The sequence below is a fragment of the Sturnus vulgaris genome, chromosome 10, assembly GCF_052056855.1.
Source record: "Sturnus vulgaris isolate bStuVul1 chromosome 10, bStuVul1.hap1, whole genome shotgun sequence".
In the NCBI taxonomy this organism is placed as follows: domain Eukaryota; kingdom Metazoa; phylum Chordata; class Aves; order Passeriformes; family Sturnidae; genus Sturnus; species Sturnus vulgaris.
Genome location: NC_142252.1, coordinates 13,820,421 through 13,848,305, shown reverse-complemented (window position 1 = coordinate 13,848,305; position 27,885 = coordinate 13,820,421). Strand labels below are relative to the sequence as shown.

At 42.6% G+C, this 27,885-nt stretch overlaps 2 protein-coding genes across 2 annotated transcripts in view; both read left to right on the top strand.

Moving 5' to 3' along the window:
- Positions 1-6,127: 6,127 nt before the first annotated feature.
- The window catches only part of LOC106860795 (IgGFc-binding protein-like), a 60,404-nt gene continuing 38,646 nt past the window's right edge, over positions 6,128-27,885 (top strand). Inside the window, exons 1-11 of the mRNA XM_088171008.1 lie at positions 6,128-6,195; positions 7,556-7,605; positions 7,696-7,845; positions 9,467-9,729; positions 10,333-10,414; positions 11,671-11,733; positions 12,003-12,247; positions 13,315-13,598; positions 15,435-15,712; positions 17,636-18,234; positions 18,583-19,147. Coding sequence (XP_088027134.1) covers positions 6,128-6,195; positions 7,556-7,605; positions 7,696-7,845; positions 9,467-9,729; positions 10,333-10,414; positions 11,671-11,733; positions 12,003-12,247; positions 13,315-13,598; positions 15,435-15,712; positions 17,636-18,234; positions 18,583-19,147 — 2,647 coding nt within the window. The remainder of the gene's footprint in view (positions 6,196-7,555; positions 7,606-7,695; positions 7,846-9,466; positions 9,730-10,332; positions 10,415-11,670; positions 11,734-12,002; positions 12,248-13,314; positions 13,599-15,434; positions 15,713-17,635; positions 18,235-18,582; positions 19,148-27,885) is intronic.
- LOC148222665 (zonadhesin-like) lies at positions 19,918-27,863 on the top strand. Its single transcript, XM_088170499.1, has 11 exons — positions 19,918-19,959; positions 20,972-21,258; positions 22,186-22,313; positions 23,634-23,783; positions 24,221-24,477; positions 24,573-24,657; positions 24,976-25,217; positions 25,313-25,596; positions 25,711-25,988; positions 26,293-26,891; positions 27,240-27,863. The coding sequence occupies exons 1-11, from the start codon at positions 19,918-19,920 to the stop codon at positions 27,861-27,863; spliced, it is 2,976 nt and encodes a 991-aa protein (XP_088026625.1).

Sequence of the window (27,885 nt, the reverse complement as noted above, 5' to 3'; positions counted from 1 at the left end):
TTTTGACCAGCAGAACCCAAATTGAAACATTTTCTCTTGATAAAATACAGTTATGTTATCTAGAACGTCACACTTTGAGTGGACTCAATGTGTTAGAAAATGCTATCCAACTTATTTGATTTCTGAAAATGAAAATCACAGTCATCTACTTTTTAAAAAACAGAGTTTTCTGAGGCCACCTATATGTCCTAAACTTTGTTCACACAAGTTTTTAAGAATATATAAGCAAGCAAACACACCCAGGTGTCACCTGGAGTACTAAATGCCTTGCTGATAAGGAACCCTATGTACCTCAATAGACAGAAACCTTGTTTTCCCACATAGCTCAAAACTCAAGTACTCTTGTGTAAATACAGTTCACTCTAAAGCAAACAACAGAATCACTCTGCTCTGAATCCATCAATGACACAAATGAGTTCCATTTCAGTTTTGTTCATTTCACGTGCAGAACTTGCAGAACAAAGTACAAGTAGGAATGCATTTCACAACCTTCACAACTGTTTGCTAGGGTCCAGAGTGGGTTTGGTTCATGATCTGTGGACAGATTGAGCAACAGGTTAGCTTTCCTGTTTCTCTGAGTGTAAAAGTGGCAGGAGATGCTGGACTGAGACTTTTCTAAACTGAACTCAGTCACTTCTCAGTGTGTTTTTCCGTAGAGCAGGCAGGAAGTTATCTGTGATCTAGGCAATGGAGAGTGCTGCATAGCTCCAGTAGTCATGGGAAGTGTAGGACTTAGATCAGAAAAGGCCATATAATAGATTTTGAGAAGTTTCTTAATTTTTAAATAATTTATAATTTTATGTCTACAAAAATCTGCATAAAACTGAAATTGCATTTGAATTTTTCGTGAAGCAACCATAGTAAAAAGTTATAATAACTTAATTGCAGGAACCATTTGATATTCAGAGGGCTGCCTTACAGAAGGGGTTGTAAGAAGTGACCATACCTTAGGACTGTAACTTCAGAGGAAGTAGATTTGTCCAGAAGACAAGGGATGGGAGAAGTCACCCTTTGTGAAGTGACCAAGAAGAGTTAAGAGGCTTGCAGGATTGGGTTGGAAGGCAACGGTCCCAATTCATTTGAGACCTGTAGCAAAAATAATCAAATAGACACACACAGCTGTTTAGAATCCTGCTCAAGTAAGTGAAAGGCTTGCTGAAGCCAGAGTGCTGATGACAGGAGAGACAATGCAGGCTTCAGCAGCGCCAAAGAACTAAGCAGGGGTGAGCTGAAAATTCAGACTTCAGCATTCATTAAGACAAGCCTGAGATTGCTAATTTTAGACACAGCTTCTGCTGTAATACAAGTTATACTTAAAGAATGAGCCAGGAGTGTTTTGATCACAATGAACTGGGACCAGCACCACCAGCTTTAACAGTAGAATACTGAAATTGAAACAGTGCAGTAGTGGAATCAGATCTCTGTCTCTGTAGGTAACTTAGATTTACAAATCCATGGACAGAAATAAAGAGCAGCACTCTGCCTCTGAAAGAAAGTGTTATTAGGGCATAGTCTCTGCTTACCACAGGTTTTTTGTGTTCTGTAGCTGCAATAATAAATGTAAACTGTATAAAGGTGCAGATATGAAATTACTGGACTCCAGTGAACCAGAGATAGTTGCTTAGATTATCATTGAACCAAAAAAACCCCAGCCTTATATAAAAAAGGCAGTTAAAGAGATAAATATAGTCTATTTCCTCCTTCCAGAGGTCTACTCCCAAAACACACATTCAAAATGATCTTTTATGTCTTATCTATTATTAAGAGACAGACTTGGAAAATTTCTGGGCTTTTATGAACTGATTTATTAATCTTATGATTGTAAGTGTAGCCCCCCAAAATTAAGAATAGTTTTACCTATTACAGTCTTTTCTTTCTTCAGATATCCACTGGAATACCATCAAACCCTCTTTATTGTATTAATTGAGATGAATGTTGTGGTCTTTACCTCAGTATGCTGGAAATAAAATGTATTGAGATGTATTTCAGCTGAAGGATGAGAAAAGCCATAGTAGTTACAGATTTAATTATACATTATCATTCTAGTACACATTTGTAAGCACTGAATAAACTCATGAATGTTACCTTGAAAATGCATTTCTTTTACATCACAATATAAGCACTATTTACCCTCAAGAATTTTGGCCCTAAGCAGTTGACAACAGAAAGTACTGGCCAAAAAGCTGCTATCTTTTTATTTCTATTATCTCTGCATTTTTCAAACCGTAAGAAAGAGAATGAAATTTGAATCTGGCATCTGTACTCTAGTAAGAATGCTACATTTAATTTCCAAAGTTATTACAGATTTCAGACCAGGAAAGAGGCAGCTCGAATTTCAAATCAAAACTTCAGTTAGGAGAGTCAGCAGTTAAAAAAACAGCCTCAGCTTATGCTCAATAGAACACAAACACTTTACTCAGCAGGCAAACATCCAGTTATAACACACATATTTGTGTCCTATCAGTCTATCACCATAAGTTACTCAACAGTACGAAGGCAAGATTAGCTACACCACTGTATAATCTGAATTTATCTGTTTATAGATTTATGAGTGCTGATTGCTTGTTTTATAACTCCTTGCTGCAGGTTTTTCAGAGTAGTGATTTGAGTGTAGCTCAAACGGAATCCAGCATAGAGAGATCTCTGGAGGAATGGGACATCTATCAGAGCCTTCTCACCCACAATGTCAGTAAAGGCAGAATGGAGCCAGAGGTCAGTGAGAATTCCAAAAACAGTGACAGAGGTAATACAGGCTCCAAAAACTGACTCAGTCGTTTGTGAGGACAGAGGAAGAAATTATTAGCTGAATAGAAACAACAGGATGATCCTATTACTTACACAAATTGTATCAATTAAACTGAAATTGATGCAAAAATACCACTGCAGTTAAATCTGTGGCAAGCCCAATGAGATTAAGTTACACTGTCTGAAAAACAGATAAATATTTCTTTTAATTTCTATATGCAAATTTACAAAACTTGAAGTATTCTAGATTAAGGGAATCTGGACAGAATTCTGCCATTTAAGAGCAGCCACTTAGTTAATGAATTTTAATTTTTTTCTAGATATAGCCTCAGACAGATTGAGCCTTGAGATACACATGCTGCAAGTGCATCCCAACAAGACAGCAGCATTTCAGATCAGGCAGTCACCTCTCTGCTTTGTGCTAGTAGCAGTGTAGCAGCCTCCCGTAGTGTCACTGTGAGGCTCAACTGGCCTCCAACTGATGCCTTAGGAGAAAGAGATTTTGTGTAATTTCCCCCATTCTTTAATCTATTCAAGTTCCCTAGCTTTCAACTGATTACAACACCACAGACTGAGAATTAGCTATAGAGTGAATCCCAATTGCTATTCATTAGAGAACACTTGGATTCAAGGAAATGGGAGGAACCAGATTTAGGTACTTGGGGACAATTACATGTTTTGCAGTAACTGTGCAGCAAAAGCTGCACTAGACTGCACTCAGTGGAGGTGAAATGCTGAGTTTGCTTCTTTTATTATTTGATTTGTCTTTCTTGGGATTCTTTGTTTTTTGTTTGTGGTTTTTGTTTTTTGGTTTGTTTTTTTTTTTTTTTTTTGTTATTATCTTCGTTGTGCTGTCCCCCTGTGTACATATCAAGCTGATTCTGTCTCCTGGGAAACATAAATTCATGCTGTAAAAATTAAGTGAATCTCTTGAAGGGCCCCTTTCTGACCACCAGTCAGGAATAAAGTTGTATGCAGTATTATCTGTCCTTTTGAGGGTGTTGTGTGTCACACTGATAGTTGACAAGCCCCATTATTGCCACCTTCTGCTGCAGATTTTATTTGGGAAACGTCTTGTATCACCTAAAGGCAAATAGTCCCCGTGAGCAGCCCCAGTGTGCCTTGTCAACAGGTAGCAGGTGAGGTATCTAATGCTGGCTGCAGACAGAGTGAAATCTGCTGTCAGAATGAAACACAGCAGCACAGAGCACTAGCAAGCCAGTTGTAGGCATTAACAACCAGGTGTACATCACCTGTATAGTGGATTTAAGGCAGAAGTAAAACAGAAATAAACTGTTAATGAGATTCCCTGCAAATGTCCTTCCTTAGAAAGAATTTTAGCTTCACTGCATTAGCAAGTAGGAACGGATGTTGCTTTTCTTCCCCGGGCTACTGGGCAGTCCAGCCCAGTACTTTTATAGAAATGGCAGCGTCTCCCAGGCACCTTTCAGAGATACAAAGTATACAAGTAGAGGAGAGAAATAATAGGCCTGCAAAGTGATCGGTTTGACTGTCAGGAACATGGGATACTGTCACATCCCACTGGAATAAAATTATAAGTCATTTCCTTGTCATCCTTTCCATATGGAAAAGAAGTTATAAATAACTTCTTTTGTCCCTCATTGAAAAGCCTTCATCCGTACATTAGTTCACCTTGCACAGAGGACCTTGGATGGCAGTAAGCTGGAGTGACAGAAAAGTCACAGGAAAAATCAAACAGCAAGGCTGGGGGGATGTTCATGGTACTGCAGGGGCTCACACTTGCTGTGGGTGAGGAGGAGTCAAGGAATGTGTGAATGAATGGATGGGTTTATCAGATGGCTGCCTGCCTTCCCGGATGGACTCACATCTTGTCAGAATTGTACAGAGCAGCACCAGATTGTGGGCAAACCCCTGGTCTGCAGAAGGAAAGCATGGGAGTACAGGGAGAGCCCCTGCTCCCCAGTGCAGTGCTAAGCACATCTATTGCTCCATTTCCACCTGCTGGACCAGCATCTCAGGTGGTAAAGGGATCATTCAGCCCTGCTGAAAACACAGTGTGCACAATGCATGTGTGTCTGGTGGTCACTTGCATTCTCTCTGTCTCACTGAGCTCTCTTCAACTGAGCTGGAAAGTGTGGTCAAGGATTTTGTGTAGGAAATGAAACTCTTTTCTCTTTAAATCACAGAAATCCTCTTCCCTCTTTACTGGCTGGCCACATTTTTCTAGGAAATTATTTGCATTGGAGAGGGATTATTGCCAGTCAAATTGCCAGAGCATCTACCCTCTTGCTTGTGCAGGACATGACATTGTGGCAGAATGCAGGTCCAAGTCTATTGTCAGCACATCTGTTAACATCTCACTTGAAATAATTTTGTATTTCTCTTGTTTCTGTAAGTTGCCTCCTTAATTACTTGTTAATAAGTAAAGCGAAAAGGAGTTGAAGAAATTCCAGACAATTTATGAAAACTTGATTATCTTAATCATCAGAATATAATAAAAAAGAGAAAGTGATTACAACTAGGAGGCCACTTTTACAGAAAGGCCCACTCCCAGACGCATCCACCTTTTAGACAAAAAAAAAAAAGCCCTGCTCTGGGGTTTCCTGGCAGTGCAAGGAAACACTACACTTTGTGATACTCCTTTGACTCTCATCACTCATAAAACCCGAGTGGAGTAGGAATTCGTCTGCCTTTGAGCTATTTGTTGCAGACCCCAGTGCAAGAAATGCTGCAAAGGAACAGAACAGTAAAGGCCTAAGCATCAGTGGGATTGATCCACCAGCTTTTTCTGGCCTGCCAGCAACCAACAGAGCTTCATGGAAGCTCAGAAAATGATCCTTTATTTTTAAGAAAGACCAGTATAGTATCAGTAATATTTCAGCAAGTTCCTGAATTATGCCCATGACAACTTGACTGTTGTGAGTAAATTGAAATGTTTTTATCTGCTCTGCTGACTGCTAGTTTCAGAAAGGGAGAACATTCAGTCAGAATGAGAAATCTCACACTAGCAGTAAAAGCTGGGCGGGAGTTTTAAAATGGAAAAAGTTGTCTTGCCATATATGTAAGAAAAAAAAATCCCTTTAAATTTCCAGGCTTAATTAATATACAAGAGCAGCAAGAAAAATTTCCAAAAATCACATCAATTTCTCTAGCAAACAGCAAAGGGTGTCAAAGAAAGTGACACAGAGTATGAGTATTCAGTTCATAGGTGCTTTTCTCAAGGTAGACAGCCCAGGTAACATGATAATGTGGCTGGATAGATTTTATAATCGCCTCCACCCTCTTGTCAATATATTCACCTGCTACATTGGAGATCATCCCCTTTTTCTCCTTAGGCAGTACAGCAAGTGGACTACTATGCAAACTGCACTACACAGAAGATTTGACTCTGTCTTCTAGCATGGGAACCCTCTGGCACTTACGATACATTTTAATTTTACTCTGTATTTCAGTGCCGAATACCACAGGGTAAGTAGCAAGCTACTGAATGTAGCTTGATTCAGAAAAATTAGCTGTTAATGATACATATCCATTCTTCACTTTTGAAATGTGGAATGTTTCTTCCCTTTTAAAATTTGGAATGTTGTACAATTGAACGAGGTCATTTTTTAAAAGAAATAATTTAAATTTGTGATTACCTAATTCTGCTCTGACTTCTGTCTGAGAGAGAAACCTTTAACACATGGATTTCTAATGGTTCATCTGAAAAGATCTGGACAAATAGCCACAATACTTATAAAACTCTCTTGACTCTGAATATACCTACAGTAAATTTTGATTTAGGATTTGTCTGATGTGTTTAAAGATATCACTGAATAGAGACTGAGTGGCAATTTTTCATGGCTTTCCCTTTCCCAGGGAGAAGAAACCCAAGAACAACGAAGAAAACTTTCTTACTTTTTTTATCTGTCTTTACATATTCTTTTTCCTCCTTAGCCTGAGCTCAATCTGTTTTCTAGTTGCTTGCTGCATTTCATAGCATCATTTCACAATAAATTAATTGTGATATTTGCTCCTAATCTCCCTAGTTTTCTGAATGTCATTGCTTGGATTTTGAGCAGTGCAGACACTCCTTGTGCTGCATTCACTTGAGGACAGATTCTCTATACTGTATCAAGTACAATAAGGATAACTAAGGAAGGAGCACCACAGAGTTTAGAACAGAACCCTGCCTCCAGAAATTGGGGACCATCCCTTACCTGTGCAAAACACCCAAAGAGCAGAGCCATTTATGTTGTGATCTGAGGGCGGATTTTGGTCTTGTGTAAACTCATTTCTACAGGACTTTGTAGCACACAAGGACTGTGCATTTGTAGCTACTTTTGTTTTACAGCATTTTCAGGGCAAATTAGAAGAGCTGAATAAAATAAAACCTTGTGTCATGAGAGATTTGCAGGGGTTAAAGGAAATATAGAGCCTTCCAACAAGTAATCGAGTTACACAGATCACTGGCTTGCTTAGCAACAGTGGGGATAATAGTGCCATGAGCACTATTGAGAAAGTCTTTGCTATTATCCTGGTGCTGTCTGAGCTGAGATGTATCCATCCATTCCCCTGCAGCTCTCTGGGCCCAGGAGAACTCCTCTCATTCTGGTTCAGTAGGATACACAGCAGAGGATCCTTCTCACCTTTGACTCATTCTCAGAGCTTTGCCATGAACAAGTAACTTCCATATGGGAAGAGAAATTCAGACATAGGTGAAAGCCTGGGTCTATTCAGTTATTCAGTGAAACACCCAGAGGTGTAAATTGAGGTCCCAATATTCTTTCTTAAACAGTTTTTTAATCATTAATTCCACAAGGGATTCACTCCATTTTTTTCTTGACAGGATCAAGCAAAGACCAAGAGGTGGCTTGAAGATATGGGATCCTGAAACAGGTAACTGCATGGCATTAGTGCTGATAACCATCCAAGGCAGGCTTTGGACATGCTGGCTCCTTTTCCTCACTTTCATGTGTTTTACTTCAGCTTACCTCACCAGATGTGATTTCAACAATAACTCAAGGCCATTCTGTGACTGGACCCAGCCTTGCAATGTCAACCAAGGAATGTGGATACGAACCAAGCATGACACTCCAACTCATGGAACAGGTCCTGATGGAGATTATCCTGATGGAAGTAAGTGCTCATTTGTGGTCTTCTTGATTCTCCTTTTCTGAAGACAGCTTGACTACCTTTATTCTTCTTTCCTTGAAAGAGAAAAGAGATTCATGAAGCTCTTTGAAATGTGTCTGGTTTCCTTCATGCTGACACCTGTCTTCGACTTTTCATCATATCAGACAGGAGTGAATTAAACTGACTTCCCCATCATAGATTTGATATCTTTATCAGTGCATGGAAGTAAAAGAAAGCAAATTTTATCACACTTAAGGCCTCACAGACTACTTAGTGACATGGAACAGATGGCTTTTCAAGAGAGAGTTTCTGACCAAACTCCACTGATAGCAGTTTATGGCAACAAATGTAATTATTACTGCACTGGCACAAGATAAAGTTCACACCAGCCAGTTACAAAATCAAGTCTGAAATTGAAGAATATTTTTCAAAACTTTGTCCTCTGATATCTGTGATCTAAAAACTAGAATCTGACGTGGTCACAGTATCAAACAAATACTCCATGGTTCCATCTCTGTGTGTTTGCACTGCTATCCTTGCCCCAGCAGATCCATTTAGGGGGATCAGTCTGCAGTCATACGGCTTCCTGTAATTATCCCAAGACTGAAAGGTCAGCTACTGTCAGAGTCAGTAAGCGGATTAGAACACTATTAGTTGTGATTGTTGCTAAATAATTTTCCGTTTTGATAATAACAATTAAAATTGTTGGAAGAAAACAATTAAGCATTTTTAATTTGGATTAACACAAATAATAATGTTTTGCTTTTTGAATTGACACAGACCATATAACTTTGATGTGTCTTAGATTTTCTTGCCAACCTAAATCTATGACTGAATGTTAGATGTGATGTGTGGAGCCATACTTTGCCAGACAGAAATGGTCATTCCTTCATTCTTGATTCTTTTCCATAGTCAAATCGGGGAGACTTCACTTTAGCTGCACTGGGGAAAGGTAACTTTGACCTTAGACCACATAAAGCAAAATATTTCAGCCCTAGTAAAGCAAAATCTGATTTCATATTGAACCAATTAGTCTAAAGCATTTCAAATCGTAAAGAAACACTACAAGGTCCAGAATTTTGAAAAATTTCCTTCCTTTTCATAATGTCAAATTTAAATATTTTGAAGGAAATACCATAATTGCTTTCTATTTCTTCTATTTTGAGACAAAACAAAATGCTAACAGTTTAGAATTATCCTTGTGGCAAGGATTTACTCATCTTGAGACCAAAATATTTATTAAAAAAATATATCCCACTAAAGAACATGTATAGAAGATTGCCTTAATTTCCTTTGGGGAAAGTGAAAATTGAACGTAGGTTAGTGTGGTAGTGTCTGGAAGTGCTGCCTCTTGAAAGCGTCCCATGACTTTAATTGTGATCCCAAAATAACTGTTCTTGTGAGATGAATTATGTTTGCAGTGCTCTCAGGCTCACATTCTACTTTCTATAACTACACGACTTTAGCATTGCAATGTGAAGTCCAAACACCCTTTGCTTTGCTTCTTTACACTGATAGTGACGCCTTAATTTCTTCCAGATTTGGATTGTACTTCAGTTTTAAATGATACCTGATAAGTTATCAGAAGCTTCAACCATATTTTAATTTTTGTTTCACTCTTCAGGTGGTTATTTCATCTACCAAGAAGCGAGCAATCTGATCCCCTTTGACACTAACAGGCTGGAGAGCCCAGACATTGTAGTTTCTGGAAAAATATGCATAGACTTCTGGTACTACATGTTTGGAATAGAAGAGATGAATGAGCTCAGAGTGCTTGTCCAAGATGGCACAAGGGAGTCTGTGGTGTGGCATCGGAAGGGAAACCAGAGTTCCGTCTGGGAATATGGTGCCATCACTCACACTTTTCCAACACAGAGAAAGATAAAGGTAATATATTTGCAGAATATATTTCTTTGTACAGTGTCAGCACTTTTTCTCCCCTTGCAGACTGCAAAGTGTTGTGCATGTAAGCTAGAAAATACAACCAAGATTTGCTTGGTTTATATTTTGCAAATAGAATGGCCTCATGGTTTCTGTCAATGAACTGAGAGAAGAAACCGCCAAACTCCTAGTTTCATCAGTGCTGTTAGTTAAGAGATAAAATTCAGTTTAGTTTTCTCTCTTTTTCCTTCCTTTCCTACTTGATTTTATCATGAAGTCAAGGACTTTAGACCTCTTAATTAATTGAAGGTTTATCTGCTATGAGTTTCAAGGTTTGAACTTTGGGATGCCAGCTGTGTTGGACTCCTCTGTAGAATCCAGACCACTAATTATCATTAATAATTTATAAGTCAGCAAAATAGAGGACAATGTTTCTTGCAGTCCTCACCTTATTACAGAATAATATTCCTTTAGTTGTTATAACCTCATCTTGCCAATTGCAATTTTTAACAAAAAAGCAGAGAGATTAGTTAGAAAACATGCTAAGATAAATGCTCTTGTGTTTGCCTAAACATCTCTGATGTGGGGATCACTTTGTGTCCTGCCTAGGTGATTTTTGAAGCTGTTCGAGGACTGACAGAATATGGGGATACAGCACTGGACAATGTGAGAGTAAGGGATGGACCCTGTGGTAAGTCTGTGCTTGCACTCAAGTCTGTGCTACTTCCTCCTCTCAGTTTAGAGATTAACACAAATTTCCTTAATTCTACTACATATACAATATAGCAATCCCTCAGAACTTCAAACCACAAAAGAGAAATGGCAAAAACTTTACACTTCATTTCAATGTTATTTGTTTTGCTGATATTTCTCCTTAAATCTTTTCTCATCACCTCTAACATACAAGATAAGCTATCCCTTTCTCTGCAAATGTGACCTTTTTCACCTGGTCCAGCAAAATTTATCTTAAATTTATCTAAAATTTATACTTCTAAGTCTGAAGTACATCTCCAAACCTAGACAAGGCCATGCACATTGATCTTGGATTACAGATTAAATGTTCTAATTGGCATTTTATAGCTAATATCAGGTCACACAAGCTCATTAAATATGCAGAACAACCACATGTTACGAAGAGAAAGAACAATGAGTCAATAACACTGAGTTGCACTGCCAGCTTTGACTACAAATCAGCAGTTTGAGTTTGATCTCTGACCCTGTAACATCACAGCCAAGACTAGCACAAGCTGTGCATGGCTGGGATCCATTTTTACTGACAAGCATGAAATACCTACAGAATGTGACTTGACCAAGAAATTTGCTGAAAAACTTAGAGATAGTTTCGTTAGGTCATACTAGGTGTTGTTCTCTGTGAAGTACTTATAAGGTAATGACATAACACGTTTCAAATTTACACTACCTGTGACAAAGATTTCCTTTCAAATCTACATCCTCTGATCATATGATTCTATTTAAAATTCCATGAAAAAGACTTGGGGCCTTATTTTGTTTGAAGGCTAGGGAGAGCCAGTTCTTCATTTCTGCAGTTGTATTAGCACGTGATTTATCCACTGGATGGTGCACAAAGGTAACTCCGAGAGGCAAGAGCTTCTCTGTTCATCTCACTCTCATACTTGCCAACTGGCAGTAGGACCTTCATGTGTCTTAACATACACCAGAGGGAGTCACACACCTAACTGTAACTGCACATCCAGCTCCCGAGAGGAGCCTGAGCTCAGTCACTGTGATCAAATTAACAATCAGATGAGCTTTCCTAAGAGCTAAAAAGACCCACACAACCCCGGTTTTAAACACAGGCAGTTCTACTTGCTTCACTGAAGAACTTCTAACTTTATACTGGTGATGAGTAAGTGAAAATTCCCGTGTAATAGTGTTCACTCTTTAATGTTAAAGCACATTGTATTGTTTTGTCTTTTCCACAAACAGATGTCCCTACACCTGTACCACCCACACCTACACCAACAGAACCTACACCACTTCCAGTGACAGGTAATTTTAGCCAATCACATATACTATTCAATGGGTTGTAGGACAGTTACATTTTTTACTAGTAGTACTGCTTCATTGCTTCAGTTAATTTCTATGGGTATTTGTTTAAGACATTGCTTTATGCTATGCATATCAGCCTTTTCTGCTTCAGTTCTTCCAGGTGTAATCTACAAAATGAAAGTGATTGTGCAGTGGGAGGACACGATAAGATGGGCTTTTGCGATGTGGCTCTATGTTAATGAGAACATCTTCCTTTTTCCTGTCTGCAGAAGCTATTTGCACTATTCACGGGGATCCCCACTACAACACCTTTGACAAGCAGCGTCATGACTTCATGGGCACCTGCACCTACACCCTCTCCAAGCTGTGTGAGAACAACAGCTCCCTGCCCTACTTCAATGTGGAAGCAGCCAACGAGCACAGGAAAGGCAACACTCGTGTGTCCTATGTCCAGTACGTGGATATTGATGTCTATGGCTACAGGATCAACCTTGGTCAAAAAAGAGCTGTTAAGGTAAGGTTGGAGCCCACTGTTCATCATTCATAACTCATAGCATGAATGAAGATATTGTTGTGCAGTGACTACAAATTTCCAGCATGCACAAAATAATTTTCAGAGGGCAGTCAGGTATTTAGGAGCAGGAGTAATGTGGAGTCCTTAAGCATAGGAATTTCAAAACTGAGAACATAGGCTAAAATTCTGTGCTGTGTTGTTGTAAGGTGGGCTAAGAGCTGAGACTCCAGATGAGGTTGGTGGGTCAGACTACCTTTCTAACCTGCTCCCCATGCTCTAGTTTGGCATGTAACAGGGAGCAAAGAGGCTCTGAATTAGCTGAGTTCAGGCTGGTAGTAATTTCCCAATCCTGTGTGGTAGCCTGTAATGCTGAACACTTCTCCCTGATTTCTACTTATTCCACTTCACTGTTCACTTAACATCTGGCCTTTGCCATAAAGCAGGGTCAGGTGGCAGTCCTGGAGTGACAATCTGATGACTCTCCTTACAGTAATCGTACACTTGGCCAGTTATTGCATTCTGGGACTTCTTTCTGGATCCTTTCCATAAAGGGCCAAGACAGCAGAAATGGTTAAGCCAAATCCCCAGCATGTGAACAGATCACCGTACTTCATTACCCTTCTTATAAGAAAATACAACAGTGATTTAAAAGAGGAAAGGGTTGAAGGTATGCTGAAACCTTTCCCGTTTGATCTTAGAGACAGAGAGAACTGATATGTTCTCATTTGTCCAGCAGCCTCTCTCTGATACCTTTCCCCTCTAGTCACTGGTTTTATTATAAAAAAAGAATAGGTCTGTAGGCAGTTGCCACAGACAGACCATGTTAAGTCTTGGACTTGTGCCAGCTGTGTCTGGCTCACTAAGACTACACTTGTAAGCTGTGTTATAGCCATGTTGTTATGGCCTCAAGCCCCAGATTATGGCAGCCATGTACACACATACACACATATACTGGCACAGAGTAAGTGCTTCCTGCTCATTGTGTCAATATAGGGCTCTAAGAAGGTCACCATTAAAAATGCTTCTTGTCAAGTGCTTACAATACTTGTCCTTGTCTGTGCCTGCAGGTGAATGGAGTCAGCCAGGTGGTCCCTGTGACCTTGGTTCCGGGTGTCAGTATTTACCTCAGTGGGCAGTATGTTGTGGTTACTACTGACTTCGGGCTGCAAGTCAAGTTTGATGGAAATCAGAGAGTAGAAATCACTCTTCCCAGTACCTACATGTCTAAAGTCTGTGGAATATGTGGAAATTACAATGGGCAAAGAAAAGATGACTTTCTCAACCCAGATGGAGAGATGGAACCAAACTCAACCAGCCTTGGCAACAGTTGGCAGGTTTACAATGACTCCAGGTAGGACTCCTGCAAGGATGTCAGGTTTTACGTGTTGGCTGTGCAATAACCAGTATTTTATGCAACTCTTCTTTGGAGGCCAAAAATGTCTGACAGGTGGGATAAAATCTATCCTTTTCAGTGTATTTACTTTAAGCATCCAGGTAAAGTTTCACAGAAAATTTAACTGGGATTAAAAAGAGAAAATTTCTCAGACTCTTAGAACAGTTTAGGCTGGAAAAGACCTTTAATATTATTGAGTCTAACAGTTAACCCAGCACAGCAATATCCACCAACAAACTATGTCCCCAAATGGCACACTTAGGCGTCTTCTCAGTTCCTCCAGGGATGGTGACTCCACCACTTCCCTGGGCAGCCTGTTCCAATGTTCAACAACCCATTTTAAGAAGAAACTTTTCCTAATACCTAATCTAATCCTCCTCTTGTGTAACTTGTGGCCACTTCCTCTCACCCTGTCACCTGGAAAAGAGACTGTCCCCCATCTCACTACAACCTCCTTTCAGAGAGCTGCAGAGAGTGAGGGGGTGTCCCCTGAGCCTTTGCCTCCCAAGGCCTCAATTCCCTCAGCCACTCCTCATAAAACTTGTGCTCCAGACCCTTCACCAGCTCCATTGCCCTTCTCTGGATACAGCCCAGCACCTCAATGTCTTTCTGGCAGGGAGAGGCCAAAACTGAACATAGGAATCAAGGTGCGGCCTCAAGAATGCCAAGGACAGAGGAGCAATCCCTCCTCCTTCCCCCTTCAAATCTTACTCCACATATGCTTTGTGCCCTAAGGGAGTACAGCTGAAGCAGGGAGGGGGGGAGTGTTTTTGTTCCCTCATATCGTGATGATTCCTCAGGAAAAGCTCAGGCTCCTGATAGGCTCAGGCAGCCAGTATCATCCTTGTAGCCTCACCATGGGGAGGGTCTTTGTCCCTATAGTTCAGGGCTGGATCCTGCCAGGTGCTGGGCGCTGCACACACAGCACCCATATCTTCACATCACCTACGCCTGGAGGGACCCCTGGGCCTGAGTTTTAGGGTTACTTACACATTGGGGTTTTCAGGAACAGTGGCCAATTTAATCAGAAATTAAATGTAAATTAAATGTTTTTGTAGTGTCTCCATTAATGATCTCTTTAAGCACCCTGATGCAACCTTGGCACACAGCTGCAAGCAAACAACACTCCCATAAAAGTGACACTGCCTTTCTCATTTGCTTTGCCTTGCTGATAGGAAAGAAAGGCCACAGGGGCTTCTTTTGTCCCTTGGTGCTGTTTGAGCAAACACAAAGACTATGTTAAATGCAAGCATAGGCCAGACAGGGAGAATGGTCTGTGAGTTTTAGCACTGACTTGGCTAAATTCCTGTTGTACATTTAAATGTATATTTTAGTATTTGAATAAAAACACTGAAGGTGCCCCTGAAGATTTTAGTTATTGTTTTAGTTTATGAATGCTAATACTTGAAGACCTTGTTTCACCTCTTCTGAGATACTTGACTTGTTATTAATTATTTCACAGTATGTTATTTCAGGAGAGTAGGAGTTTAACTTTGGATGTTTTCACTTTCTAATTCCCCTTCTGTGTAAACAGCCTGACTTACCAGAAAGCCAAAAATAAATACTTGAGTTTCATCCAGGCCTCTCAAAGATTATCATGTTCAGATCCTATTAAAATCTGAAATTCTATCCTAAGAGGATAGAAACAGAGGGATTGGAAATATGACATGTTTAGTCTGGGAAGGGACCTGTAGTTTTGGTAGATGTGATTTCAAAAGCATCTCAGGTGCTAGTGAATCCAAAGTTGATCCATTCATTTTTCCACATTTTTTTTTCTTTTTTTTTCCATGTTAGATGCTCACCAGATGATGGCCATACTCCAAACTGCACTGATGATGAAAAACATATGATCCAAAGCAGTGCATACTGTGGTCTGATCACAGATCCAAATGGTCCATTCCAGAAGTGCCACTCAGTAATCGATCCACAGAGTTATTTTGAAGATTGCCAGTATGATCTCTGTGAGCTTCACTTGGACAATGCAGCCCTCTGTGAAAGCCTACAGGCCTATGCAGATGCGTGCCAAACTGCAGGAGTCCAGCTGGCACCATGGAGAAATGCAACCTTTTGCCGTATGTATCAAAGATTGCTAGAAATTACCACTTCTCAGGAGGGTTTAATGAGGATTTCCTGAAGACAGAGCCTTACAACCCTGTTTTGAATTCATGTAACACTGAGAATCTTGGCTGATCAGACTAAAGATTTCAGGACTAATGGTTTCAAGGTTCAGTTTTATTCCTTTGGGAAGATGCTAGTAAAAATAGTTCAGCTGTTTTGAATGAGAAGAAAAAATTCCATCTAATCCATCTTAAAATAGAATTGGAGGCCTTTCCTTTGAATTCCTTTCTGCAAAGAGAGCAAGATGAAGAAGGAACTCCTCTAACAACTCCTCTCTGCTGCGCAGGAGATCTGGGATAAAGGGAGGAGACTGTTGTAGACACTATCAGTGACACAGATTCCCATATGTATAAGAGAGTAGGGACCATTCTTCCCAATTGGATGTGGAGGAAAGCATCAGAGTGTCCCCCACAGGTGTAGTCACTCATGGTTTCAGATGGGAGAGGAGCCAACATGGATAGGCAGCCTGGAGTTAAAGGCCAGGACTGAAGTCAAAAGTAATTAAAGATTGTAACAATGGAGATTCTAACAATTCTACTGAGTGTGGAGAACACAGAGAAAGTAGGGAAGACATGGAAGAGACAGACACACATAGAGGCACAAGACAAAAGGTATCAAGTATTGAAGTAATAGATAGATGTCTGTGCTAGGGAGTAAGTAGGAATAATGTTTTTTCTTATTTAAATATTGGTAAAGAGTAAATAAAGAACATTTCTCAAGCATTCAGGTATATATTGTAGGAAAAAAATCATATTATTTTTAGAAGATAATTTAAATACAAATTTGATGTCTGAAATGCCCGACCAGATCTGTTCCTGCTAGAAACAATAAAAGGAACAAGAAATAGTAATTCAGTGACCTATATGCCTTCTGGGCTGAACAAGATGGGGAGACTAAAATGCTTGTCTGAAAATATTTGAATTACTGAAATTACCTCATTTCTTTTCTGACTTTTGTATCCCATTTAACTTCAGTCTCCATCTGGAGCACTTTCCAGGCTGGGGACATCACTGAGGCTTTCTTTCCTAGAGGTTCTATGGTTTCTAACCAGGAGTGAGCTGTGTCTGCATCTCTTCTTTCTGCTGAAAGAGCTTCCAGGATCTCTTCTCCTTGTCTTGTTCCTATTTCCTTTAATGAACCTGAATATATTTTTGTCCTCTGCCAGGCTCACCAACTTATTTCCTGTAAGTCACCTGGGTCAAATTAAGTGGGAGGATGGGCAGAGAAATGTACAAGGTTATTATAATATCTCTGTCTCCTTAGAAAAGTTAGGCTAAAGATAGAGGGAGAAAATATGTCATTAGAAATTGTCTCGCATGAGATAAACATCTGGAAGCTGAAATAAGATTGCTCAGGAAGCGTCAGTCCTCAGATCTTATCAGAATATGACAGTGTTTAAAACATTTAATTACAAAGGACAGTTACATGTCATGCATGTAATAAAATAAAAAGATAGAAGAGAGCATATCTATATCCTGATTATTAAACAAGCCTTAAAGATCTCCATGAAGCAAGAAAAAAATAATTCAGACATTACAACATGTTTGGAATTAAATATCGAGCTATAGACTAAATAGAGCAAGTCTAGAACAAATAGCTAACATGATATTGATATCCTCTATCCAATGCAAGAATTCAAGAAATTGATCTTCGTGTCCTAGGAAATGCTCTCTCTATGCAAAAGTTTGGACAGCCAAACCTCAAAAGAAATTCAAGTGTGATAAGACAACAAAGGCATACATGAAAATACTGCTAATTCCAAGATTTTCACAAACATTTAAAACATTTTAAACGAAATCAGAATATGATATCAAACAAACCCGAATCCATGAGTAATTAAAAAATATTAATATATGTCTTTATCTTTTTGTACACAGCATTGGCCTGTCCGGCCAACAGTCACTACGAGTCCTGTGCTGCAGCCTGCCCTGCCACCTGTGTTGACCCGACAGCCCCCTATGACTGCAGCCTGCCGTGTGTGGAGGGCTGTGTGTGTGACAGCGGGTACCTGCTCTACAATGACCGCTGCGTGCCCAGCCAGCAGTGTGGCTGCTGGCACAACGGGCAGCACTACCCCGTGGGCTCCGAGTTCTGGACGGACGACAGCTGCTCCTCCAAGTGCACGTGTCCCGCACGAGGAAGCAAAGTCCAGTGCTTCAATGCCTCCTGCCCTGCGGGCCAGTACTGTGGGGTGCAGAACGGGAAACCTGTGTGCCTCGAACACTCCTACGGCATCTGCCATGTGCACGGAGACCCCCACTACAAATCCTTTGACAAAGTGAGGCACAACTTCATGGGCAACTGCACCTACACCCTGGCCAAAGTGTGCTCCAACACCACCTCCCTGCCCTACTTCAACGTGGAGGCCAAGAACGAGCACCGTGGCAACACCCGAGTGTCCTACGTGCGCGAAGTCGTGGTTGAGGTGTACGGACAGCGCATCGTCATCACCAAGCAGCAGACGAGCCACGTGCTGGTAAGCAGTGGGGCTGGCTCCTGTGGGGTGTGGCTGCAAGGCAGGGCTGGCTGCAGCTGGCAGGGCCTGGCAGGTGCCAGGGGTGGCTTGGTTCTCTTGAAGGCACTGGGTCACTTTGTTTTGCCTTTCTGGAGGGGCTGCACGAGGAAGAAGCCGATGGGGAACGTGGGCCCTGTTGAGTACAGTGCAGAGCACAACAGACAGCTCTGTGAGCCCCAGTGGTGTTGGGGTGTGAGGACATCCCAGGCAGCTGTTTGCCATGCCTGGGCTGCCAGCTGCTTTCCCTGGGCAGGAGCAGCCAGGGAGGCTGGGGACAGGCGCGGGGCTCACTGTGGCTGTGTGCCGTAGGTGAACAACGTGCGGCAGACGTTGCCGGTGAGCGCAGCGGGAGGGGCCATCATGGTGAGCAAGAGCGGTCGCTACATCGTCCTGGAGACAGACTTCAACCTCAGAGTGTCCTACGACACTGACCACTCGGTGGAGGTGAAGGTGCCCACCACCTACTTCAACCTGACCTGTGGCATGTGTGGCAACTTCAACAACCGCAAAGACGACGAGTACATGATGCCCAACGGGCAACAAGCCGCAAACTCCAATGAGCTGGGGGAGAGCTGGCAGGTCCCGGACAGTGACCCCTCCTGCGGTGTCCCTGTGCCTTCCCCGCCCTGCAGCGCAGAAGAGGAGGAGCTCTACCGCTCCGACCAGTTCTGTGGCCTACTGACCACCAGGCCTAGCTCTTTTGAGAATTGCCACGGCGTGATCAACCCCCAGGACTACTTTGACACCTGCTTGTACGACCTGTGTGCCCTGAATGGTGGCCAGGAGTTCCTGTGTGCTGCTCTGGAGGCCTATGCCGACGCGTGCCAGGCAGCTGGTGTGACTGTTCTTCCCTGGAGGAATGCTACCTTCTGCCGTGAGTTGCCATAGACAAATGAGCCTTTGAACAGCTCAATATCTGTCTTAAGAGGTCGATTTTAGCCAATAACTGACATAGCTTAGATGTCATAAATTCTTGACCTAATTACAAAAAATACTGATAAATAAAACTCTTCAAAATTCATGCCATTATTGTTTTCTGCCAGAGTGCAGAGGATAATTTTGTTAATTATCTCAAGAATCTCTGGTAAACCACTAGCAATATGCCCCTGTTAATGTAGACTCATCTCCAAGTTTTAGATGATGTTTTGCCTTTTTAAGCTGGCTGCATCTAATGATTTTAGCAACCCTTATATGTAAAAATATACTATCTATGGACAAGATCTAATATAGAAAGGCTTAGCTTTTCCTTCGATTTGGAGATGCTTAATAGTCAGGATACAGGGTTAAACAGTCATAATTTTCTCATGTAGTTTATTTTCTTTTCTTCTTTCTGATAGTAAAATATGAATGGAATTTCAGGCTTCAAAAAACCCCCACAGTTGCCACTAGCTGAAAACAATAATGTTGTTGAATAGTGGCTTCATGTGGGATTAGTGGTTTTGTGTGGGTTGTGGTTGTTAATGCAGTCTTTTTTGTTGTTTCTCAGCTGTTGCATGCCCTCCCAATAGTCATTACAATCCATGCACCAGTGCTTGTCCGGCAACCTGCACTGACCCTCTTGCATCGCAGAACTGCAGCAGACCTTGTGTAGAAGGGTGTGAATGCAACAGTGGCTTTGTCCTCAGTGGAGGACAATGTGTGTCCATGAGCAACTGTGGATGCCTCCAGAATGGCAAATATTATGAGGTTTGTTCTGCAACATAGTTCTTATGGAGGGATTATTTCACAACTCAACACTACCATTAACTCTTTCAATTTTTTTTTTATTTTCTTGTCTCTAACAGAAAGGAGAATCCTTTTGGCAACCAGACTGTGTAGGCCAATGTGTATGTACTGGAAATGGAACTGTAGTTTGCAATTCAGACACATGTGAAGTAAGCGAGGTTTGCAAGGTGCAGAGTGGACTCCTGGGATGTTATCCATTGAATCCCAGCACCTGCCACATTTTTGGGGATCCACATTATATAACCTTTGATGGGAGACTGTACCATTTCCAAGGAGACTGCAATTATACTGTTGTTGAGAGATGCACAAATTCTTCTGAAAAGTTCTCAGTGACAACCAGAAATGAACATAGAGGAAATCCAAACTGGACAGCCTTGAACTCAGTTGCTGTCACACTGAAAAACCTGCACATTGTGATGAAGAAAAACAAAGAGACTTATGTAAGTGTTCTTTAAGCACAAACAATCCATCACATCTATGCACTTTACATTTCTGCTCAAAAGAACTTAATTAGGCTTCTCTGAATTCTTCACCTCCAATACAGCACATGCAAGTCACAGAATTTTTTTTTTCTAAAAAAAGGCAGAGATCAGCATAGCTTCTTTTTTTGTCCATTCATATCTTTCCTAAATGAGGTTGTAGGATAAAACAGCTTCATCTGTGTCTTCATCTATAAAAGAAAGCTGTTACAGAACCAAATCTCAATGATTTACTTTAAACTAACTACCCCACAATTGCTCTGTGGGTCGTTGTGACAGCAGAAAGATAAACTTGTGCCACAAAGCACTATTCAAGATCTGAAATAAGTGTACACCTTTAGTCTCTACTTAATCTCAGGCTTCTGTTATCTGCATTCTTCATTAGAGTACAGCTGACTCAGTGAAGAAAGCCATAATGCTGGCAGTGCAGATGTCCTCTTTTTTCCTGGGACCACTGTTGATTTACTGGGTTCTGTGGGGTTTGTTTTCCTTAGGTGAATGGAGTTCAGGTTTATCTTCCTGTGGATTTGAACAACGAAGCCAGAGCATCCATACAAGGACACTACACAGTCATTGATACATCTCTAGGGATCCAGGTTAAGTTTGATGGTGACCAGGAGCTTTTTGTTCTGGTTGATGAAAGTCTCAAAGGACAATTGTGTGGTCTCTGTGGGACATTCAATGACAACCAACTGGATGACTTTTTAAACCCAGATAAAGTCCTAGAACAGGATCCAAATAAATTTGGTGACAGCTGGATAGTGAAGGATGACAACAGGACGTAAGTATCAGATAATATTTTGAGAAACAGTAAAATACCTGAAGTATAGATCATCTAGTTATATGTCTAACATACATTATTTGCATTCCATAGTAACCCTCTTCTGATATTACTTGTTTGCTAGTGTGTTCTCTTTTGGATAACTCCAGATTTCATTAGAAAGCATTGAAATTTTAGAATTTCAGACAACCTTCAGATCTTCTCCACAAGAGCTTTATAGATTTTTCTTGTGATTGGCATCCTTTTTTGTGGATAGAACTTGAATTTTTCCTTACTTCCCTATTCTAAAATATTGCCTAAAATACCACTTAAAATATCACCCTAAAATATTCCTCCTTCCTGCTATCAGAAGTCTATCTCTCAGATTCTGTTCCTAAGATAACTTCACATAGATTAATGTAGGCATGTGGCATTTATGTCTATTAGTGTTTATAAGTCTATTAGTGCTTTCACATGCAAATTATTACTCTTACTATATGCAGTAATGAATTGAAATTATCTTTCTTGTGTTGGATAGCTGATTTTTTTTTGTTTCTTCTGGACTTTGTTCTGTGGATAGACGATCACAATTTGCATCTGTATTCTTAATGAGGAATTATAAGTTAAATCACACTTATTAAGTTAAATTCTCACTTTTGAGTTTGACACACTAATGATGTCTATACATAACAAATCTCCGGAATCTGGCATAACACTCCATTATAGTTGGGGTATGCCTTACAGGACAGAGCAAAACACAAAGGTTTATTATATAACTACTCTGCTGGGGTTTTTTTCATGCAGGTGTAATCAAGTTTCAGTTGTACCGCCCGCTTGTGACACAGAAAAAGAGAAAGAATATGAAGAACTCTGCAAAATTATTTTGAAAGAGAATGGAACTTTTCAGTTCTGCCATTGGCACATTCCCCCACAACTGTACTTTGACAGCTGTGTCTATGATCTGTGTGCCACAGAGGGGGATTCTGATCAGTACTGCAAGATTTTAGAGGCATACGCTGCTGCCTGTGAAACTGAAGGTGTAAATCTGGGTGAATGGAGGAAGGATACTATCTGTGGTAAGTCGTTAGGACATTTAGCAAATAACCACCCAATTAAATGCTGCAAATTCAAGTGACTAAGGAGTAGGGCAGAATTTCAGAGATGAGCATTCAACGAAACATAGGAAGCTTTCAAGTGCTTAGCATCTCTGTAAATTTGGCTTCTAATTAAGCTTTTAATGGGCTTCCAGTATTCACTTTAGAATGTGATATCTCAATACATTTGATCCAAGAGCATTGTTCAGAATGGGGTCGTGAGAGACAGCATGCACTGTCAGCTAAGGGCTCAGCAAGGGACCATTGATCACTTGTCTAACAAATCACCACTTTGGCTTTAAGAAAATATTTTTTCTTTTTGAGAAGTATTAACATATCTCTTAATCAACCTGTCTACAGGGCTTTAAGAAAATATTTTTTCTTTTTGAGAAGTGTTAACATATCTCTTAATCAACCTGTCTACAGCTCCACATTTTCATCAAACATGCAAAGTTCCTAAGTGTAAACCAGGGTTTTAAAATCAGTGAAGAAGAATCCTGCAGCTTGAGGTCCATTCAGCCTTAGGCCATCATTATCTAGGCAAACCAGTCAATACAGAGGTAAAATGAGAGGCATGACATTAATAGAATCATAGAATAGTTTGGATTAAAAGGGGCCTTCAAAGGTCATCTAGTCCAATTCCCCTGCAGCAAGCAGAGACATGTGCAACTAGATTGGGTAAGTCACCATCTAAGCTCACCCTAAATGTTTCCCAAATTACATCATCCTCATGGTAAGAAAAATCCTGCTTGTATCCTTAAATTGCTTTTTCTGGAGCTACCAGAGGTAATTACCAAAGCCAGCAAAAAAAGCAGCCTAAGAATGAGGCTATTACATGAAAAGGCATTCTGGAACTGCCTTCCAATTCCAAGACAACACTTCTCATCCCAGTTTATGAGCAGTGAAAAGCAGTGTCAGAACATTCTTATTAAGAAGTCTACATTTCCACTTAAAAAGCACTTTGAGAGCCAGTTGAATACTACTTTGTTAAACAGGACAGCTTTGATCAATTTGCAATGGTAAAGGATTATGACTGTGGCCTAGTGTAAAAACATAGGATCTTAGTGCATTATGATGACACATGACGAAGGGAGTTGTAAAATAACACACATCCTCAGACACTTACAATTTCATATTTTATAGTCCATTTTTCAGTACTGGTCAATTCTACCCATTCCATTGTAACATCTTCAAATTTTTCATGGACATGGGTTCATTAGACCTAGAAGGGTATTTCCAAACAGAGACAAGATTCCAAACCTTATTTTGGAAATTCTGTTTTTCTTTCTGCACCATATACAGGTGCACCAACAGGCTGCAATATGTTCTGTACATTTGAAGTTGACTTCTGTGAGTGGAAACAGGAAACTAATGACAACTTTGACTGGATAAGGCACAAGGGACCAACACCCACACCCAGTACTGGCCCTTCCCATGACCACACGACTGGAGGTGAGAACAGCAAATAGTATCGGGCTGTGCTTTTCTTGGAAGAATGCAAGAAGCCTCTTTTAACAGCTAATCCACGCCATTTGTTTCTAGGCTTAGTTCAGGGCCTTCAACACTAGTCAGAAATCTGTTATGGGTAGATGAGTAGCACTGACCATTGATGAGCATGTGGCCTCTTAGCATGAGTTCCTGTAAGGAGGCTTCAGGAAAGGTATATTTGTGCTGACACTGGATCACTGTGGCAGCTGGCCTTTCCTTCAGAAGGTGCTTCTTTCCTTAAGTACAAGACAAGTATAATCTCCTGTAAATCCATGTGGGTATTGAAAGAATAATGCAGGTACTGGGTGAAGTAATGCTGTACTGTACACACTCATCAAATGAAGTGACTTTGTCTTATCCTGGCCCATTAATGTGAAAAACTGACACTCTGCTGTTTCCAGAGGGCTATTATATCTACCTGGAAGGAAGCAAGCAACAGCCAGCTGATGTAGCCCGCTTGGTCAGTCCAATGTGCAGTTCCGAAGGATTTCACTGCTTCCGCTTCTGGTATCACATGTATGGACTGGCTGAAGCAATGGCCCTGCGTGTGTATGTAGTTCACAATGAGACATCTACACTGGAATGGGAAGATGTTGGAAACAAAGAGGACGGATGGAACTTGGGAGAAGTCACGGTATATAACAGAGGAAATATGCAGGTAAGAACATAGACTCTCAGTGAGATGAACCGTGCTTTCTAATGGCAATTCATTTGCTGCCTGGAGCTAATGACAGGGTGTATCCCTTCCTTTAGATTGTCCTGGAGGGCATGATTGGTGAAGATCTCCGGAGTGATATAGCTTTGGATGATCTGTCCATTGTAAAGGGACAATGCACAGGTACGTTGGCTGGGAAGAGGGCACCAAGAATAAGGTTATGCTTCTTCTGGGAGTCCGTATAGTTGCTGTCTTCAACCAGAGCTGGTCAAGGAGGATTCATAACATTGTATGGTTGTTTCTTTGATAGAGGGCACTACAACAACAGGACCCACAAGCACAACACCATCAGAAGAGACACCCACATCAACACCCATACCAGATTCAGGTAAGTAGAATAGACAAGACATGAGAAAACAGTCCAATGTGCAGGGCACGTTAGGGAGGAGAGGCAGTAGGAGGTGCTCAACTGAAAGTTTTCTCTGGTCTTTCCACTGTCAGGCACCTGTGTGGTAGAAGGAGACCCTCACTACCACACATTCGACAAGCAGTTACACCATTTCATGGGCACCTGCACCTACACCCTCTCCAAGCTGTGTGAGGGCAACAGCTCCCTGCCCTACTTCAATGTGGAAGCGGCCAACGAGCACAGGGGAGGCAACACCCGTGTGTCCTATGTCCGATACGTGGATGTCGATGTGGCTGACCAGCGGATAAGGCTGGGACAGGGTGGAGTGGTGACGGTGAGCTTGGGGGGTGCATGCTGTGGGGCTGTGGGAGAGGAGAGAACTGTGCCAAATGGGCTGCTCCAATCCTGTCTCGGTTCCTGCCCTTCCAGGTCAATGGAGTGGAAGAGATCCTGCCTTGCAGCCCATCCGAAGGCGTGCAGGTCCTGTCCAGCGGCTTCTACACCATGGTCATGACAGACTTTGGCTTGAGAGTCAAGTTTGATGGGAAGCATCGGGTGGAGGTGACACTTCCAAGCACCTATGGGCAGAAGGTTTGTGGCATGTGTGGGAACTACAACGGGATGGCAGCAGATGACTTCCAGAACCCTGAAGGGACAATGGAGCCAGACTCCACCAGCCTGGGCAACAGCTGGGAGGTGTCCAACAACAGCAGGTGAGCATGGCCCCCAGCAGCTCTGAGGATACATTGGGCAAGGGAAGCAGGAGGAGAAGGCATCAGGAGAAGTCCACAAATGACCCAGGGGCCCTTCTGCCTGTCTTTCCACAGCTGCTCAGCCGGACTTCTGCCCACCCCAGCCTGCAATGAGACTGACAAGCAAGTCATCAGCAGCAGCCACTTCTGTGGGCTCCTCACTGACCCCAGCGGCCCATTTCAGGTGTGCCATGCTGTGCTGAGCCCCAACAGCTACTTTGACACCTGCTCCTATGACCTCTGTGAGCTGGGGCTGGACCGTGAGACCCTGTGCAAGAGCTTGCAGTCCTATGCAGATGCCTGCCAGTCACTTGGTGTCCAGATACCTGTGTGGAGGAATGCAACCTTCTGCCGTAAGTCCAGACATGGTACCATGGGCCAGTACGCTCAGAAAAACACAGGACACAGTGGACACAGTTGGACGAGTGAACTGGGGAATAAGAACTACTCTCCCCCATTGGCTATAGGGATATAGAGATAGATATCAGTATTAGAGGCACCATTTTCTGTTTCATTTTCTTCGGGTACGACTGAGAATACAAGTAGAGCCAAAGAGACCGTAGAGAGAAGAGAGACAGTTGCTTTTTCAAAGGGGGCTATTCAGCCAAATGCTGTATTCTGTTCTCCAAGTAACTGCTTGGTTTTCTATCTTGGTAGCGATCACTTGTCCGGCCAACAGTCACTACGAGTCCTGTGCTGCAGCCTGCCCTGCCACCTGTGTTGACCCAATGGCTCCAGTTACCTGCAGCCTGCCGTGTGTGGAGGGCTGTGTGTGTGACAGCGGGTACCTGCTCTACAATGACCGCTGCGTGCCCAGCCAGCAGTGTGGCTGCTGGCACAACGGGCAGCACTACCCCGTGGGCTCCGAGTTCTGGACGGACGACAGCTGCTCCTCCAAGTGCACGTGTCCCGCACGAGGAAGCAAAGTCCAGTGCTTCAATGCCTCCTGCCCTGCGGGCCAGTACTGTGGGGTGCAGAACGGGAAACCTGTGTGCCTCGAACACTCCTACGGCATCTGCCACGTGCACGGAGACCCCCACTACAAATCCTTTGACAAAGTGAGGCACAACTTCATGGGCAACTGCACCTACACCCTGGCCAAAGTGTGCTCCAACACCACCTCCCTGCCCTACTTCAACGTGGAGGCCAAGAATGAGCACCGTGGCAACACCCGAGTGTCCTACGTGCGCGAAGTCGTGGTTGAGGTGTACGGACAGCGCATCGTCATCACCAAGCAGCAGACGAGCCACGTGCTGGTAAGCAGTGGGGCTGGCTCCTGTGGGGTGTGGCTGCAAGGCAGGGCTGGCTGCAGCTGGCAGGGCCTGGCAGGTGCCAGGGGTGGCTTGGTTCTCTTGAAGGCACTGGGTCACTTTGTTTTGCCTTTCTGGAGGGGCTGCACGAGGAAGAAGCCGATGGGGAACGTGGGCCCTGTTGAGTACAGTGCAGAGCACAACAGACAGCTCTGTGAGCCCCAGTGGTGTTGGGGTGTGAGGACATCCCAGGCAGCTGTTTGCCATGCCTGGGCTGCCAGCTGCTTTCCCTGGGCAGGAGCAGCCAGGGAGGCTGGGGACAGGCGCGGGGCTCACTGTGGCTGTGTGCCGTAGGTGAACAACGTGCGGCAGACGTTGCCGGTGAGCGCAGCGGGAGGGGCCATCACGGTGAGCAAGAGCGGTCGCTACATCGTCCTGGAGACAGACTTCAACCTCAGAGTGTCCTACGACACTGACCACACGGTGGAGGTGAAGGTGCCCACCACCTACTTCAACCTGACCTGTGGCATGTGTGGCAACTTCAACAACCGCAAAGACGACGAGTACATGATGCCCAACGGGCAACAAGCCGCAAACTCCAATGAGCTGGGGGAGAGCTGGCAGGTCCCGGACAGTGACCCCTCCTGCGGTGTCCCTGTGCCTTCCCCGCCCTGCAGCGCAGAAGAGGAGGAGCTCTACCGCTCCGACCAGTTCTGTGGCCTACTGACCACCAGGCCTAGCTCTTTTGAGAATTGCCACGGCGTGATCAACCCCCAGGACTACTTTGACACCTGCTTGTACGACCTGTGTGCCCTGAATGGTGGCCAGGAGTTCCTGTGTGCTGCTCTGGAGGCCTATGCCGACGCGTGCCAGGCAGCTGGTGTGACTGTTCTTCCCTGGAGGAATGCTACCTTCTGCCGTGAGTACCTGTCTTGCCATTGCCAGAAAGGGAAAAATGGGCCACACCCTCTGCTCTGAACCTCTGGCCAAAGCCAGTCTT

Coding starts and splice junctions, on each gene's coding strand:
- LOC148222665 (XM_088170499.1), top strand. CDS start 19,918: ATGAGCAACTGTGGATGCCTCCAGAATGGCAAATATTATGAG. Junction 24,478..24,572: donor ATAACAGAGGAAATATGCAG/GTAAGAACATAG, acceptor CCCTTCCTTTAG/ATTGTCCTGGAGGGCATGAT. Junction 24,658..24,975: donor TGTAAAGGGACAATGCACAG/GTACGTTGGCTG, acceptor TTCCACTGTCAG/GCACCTGTGTGGTAGAAGGA.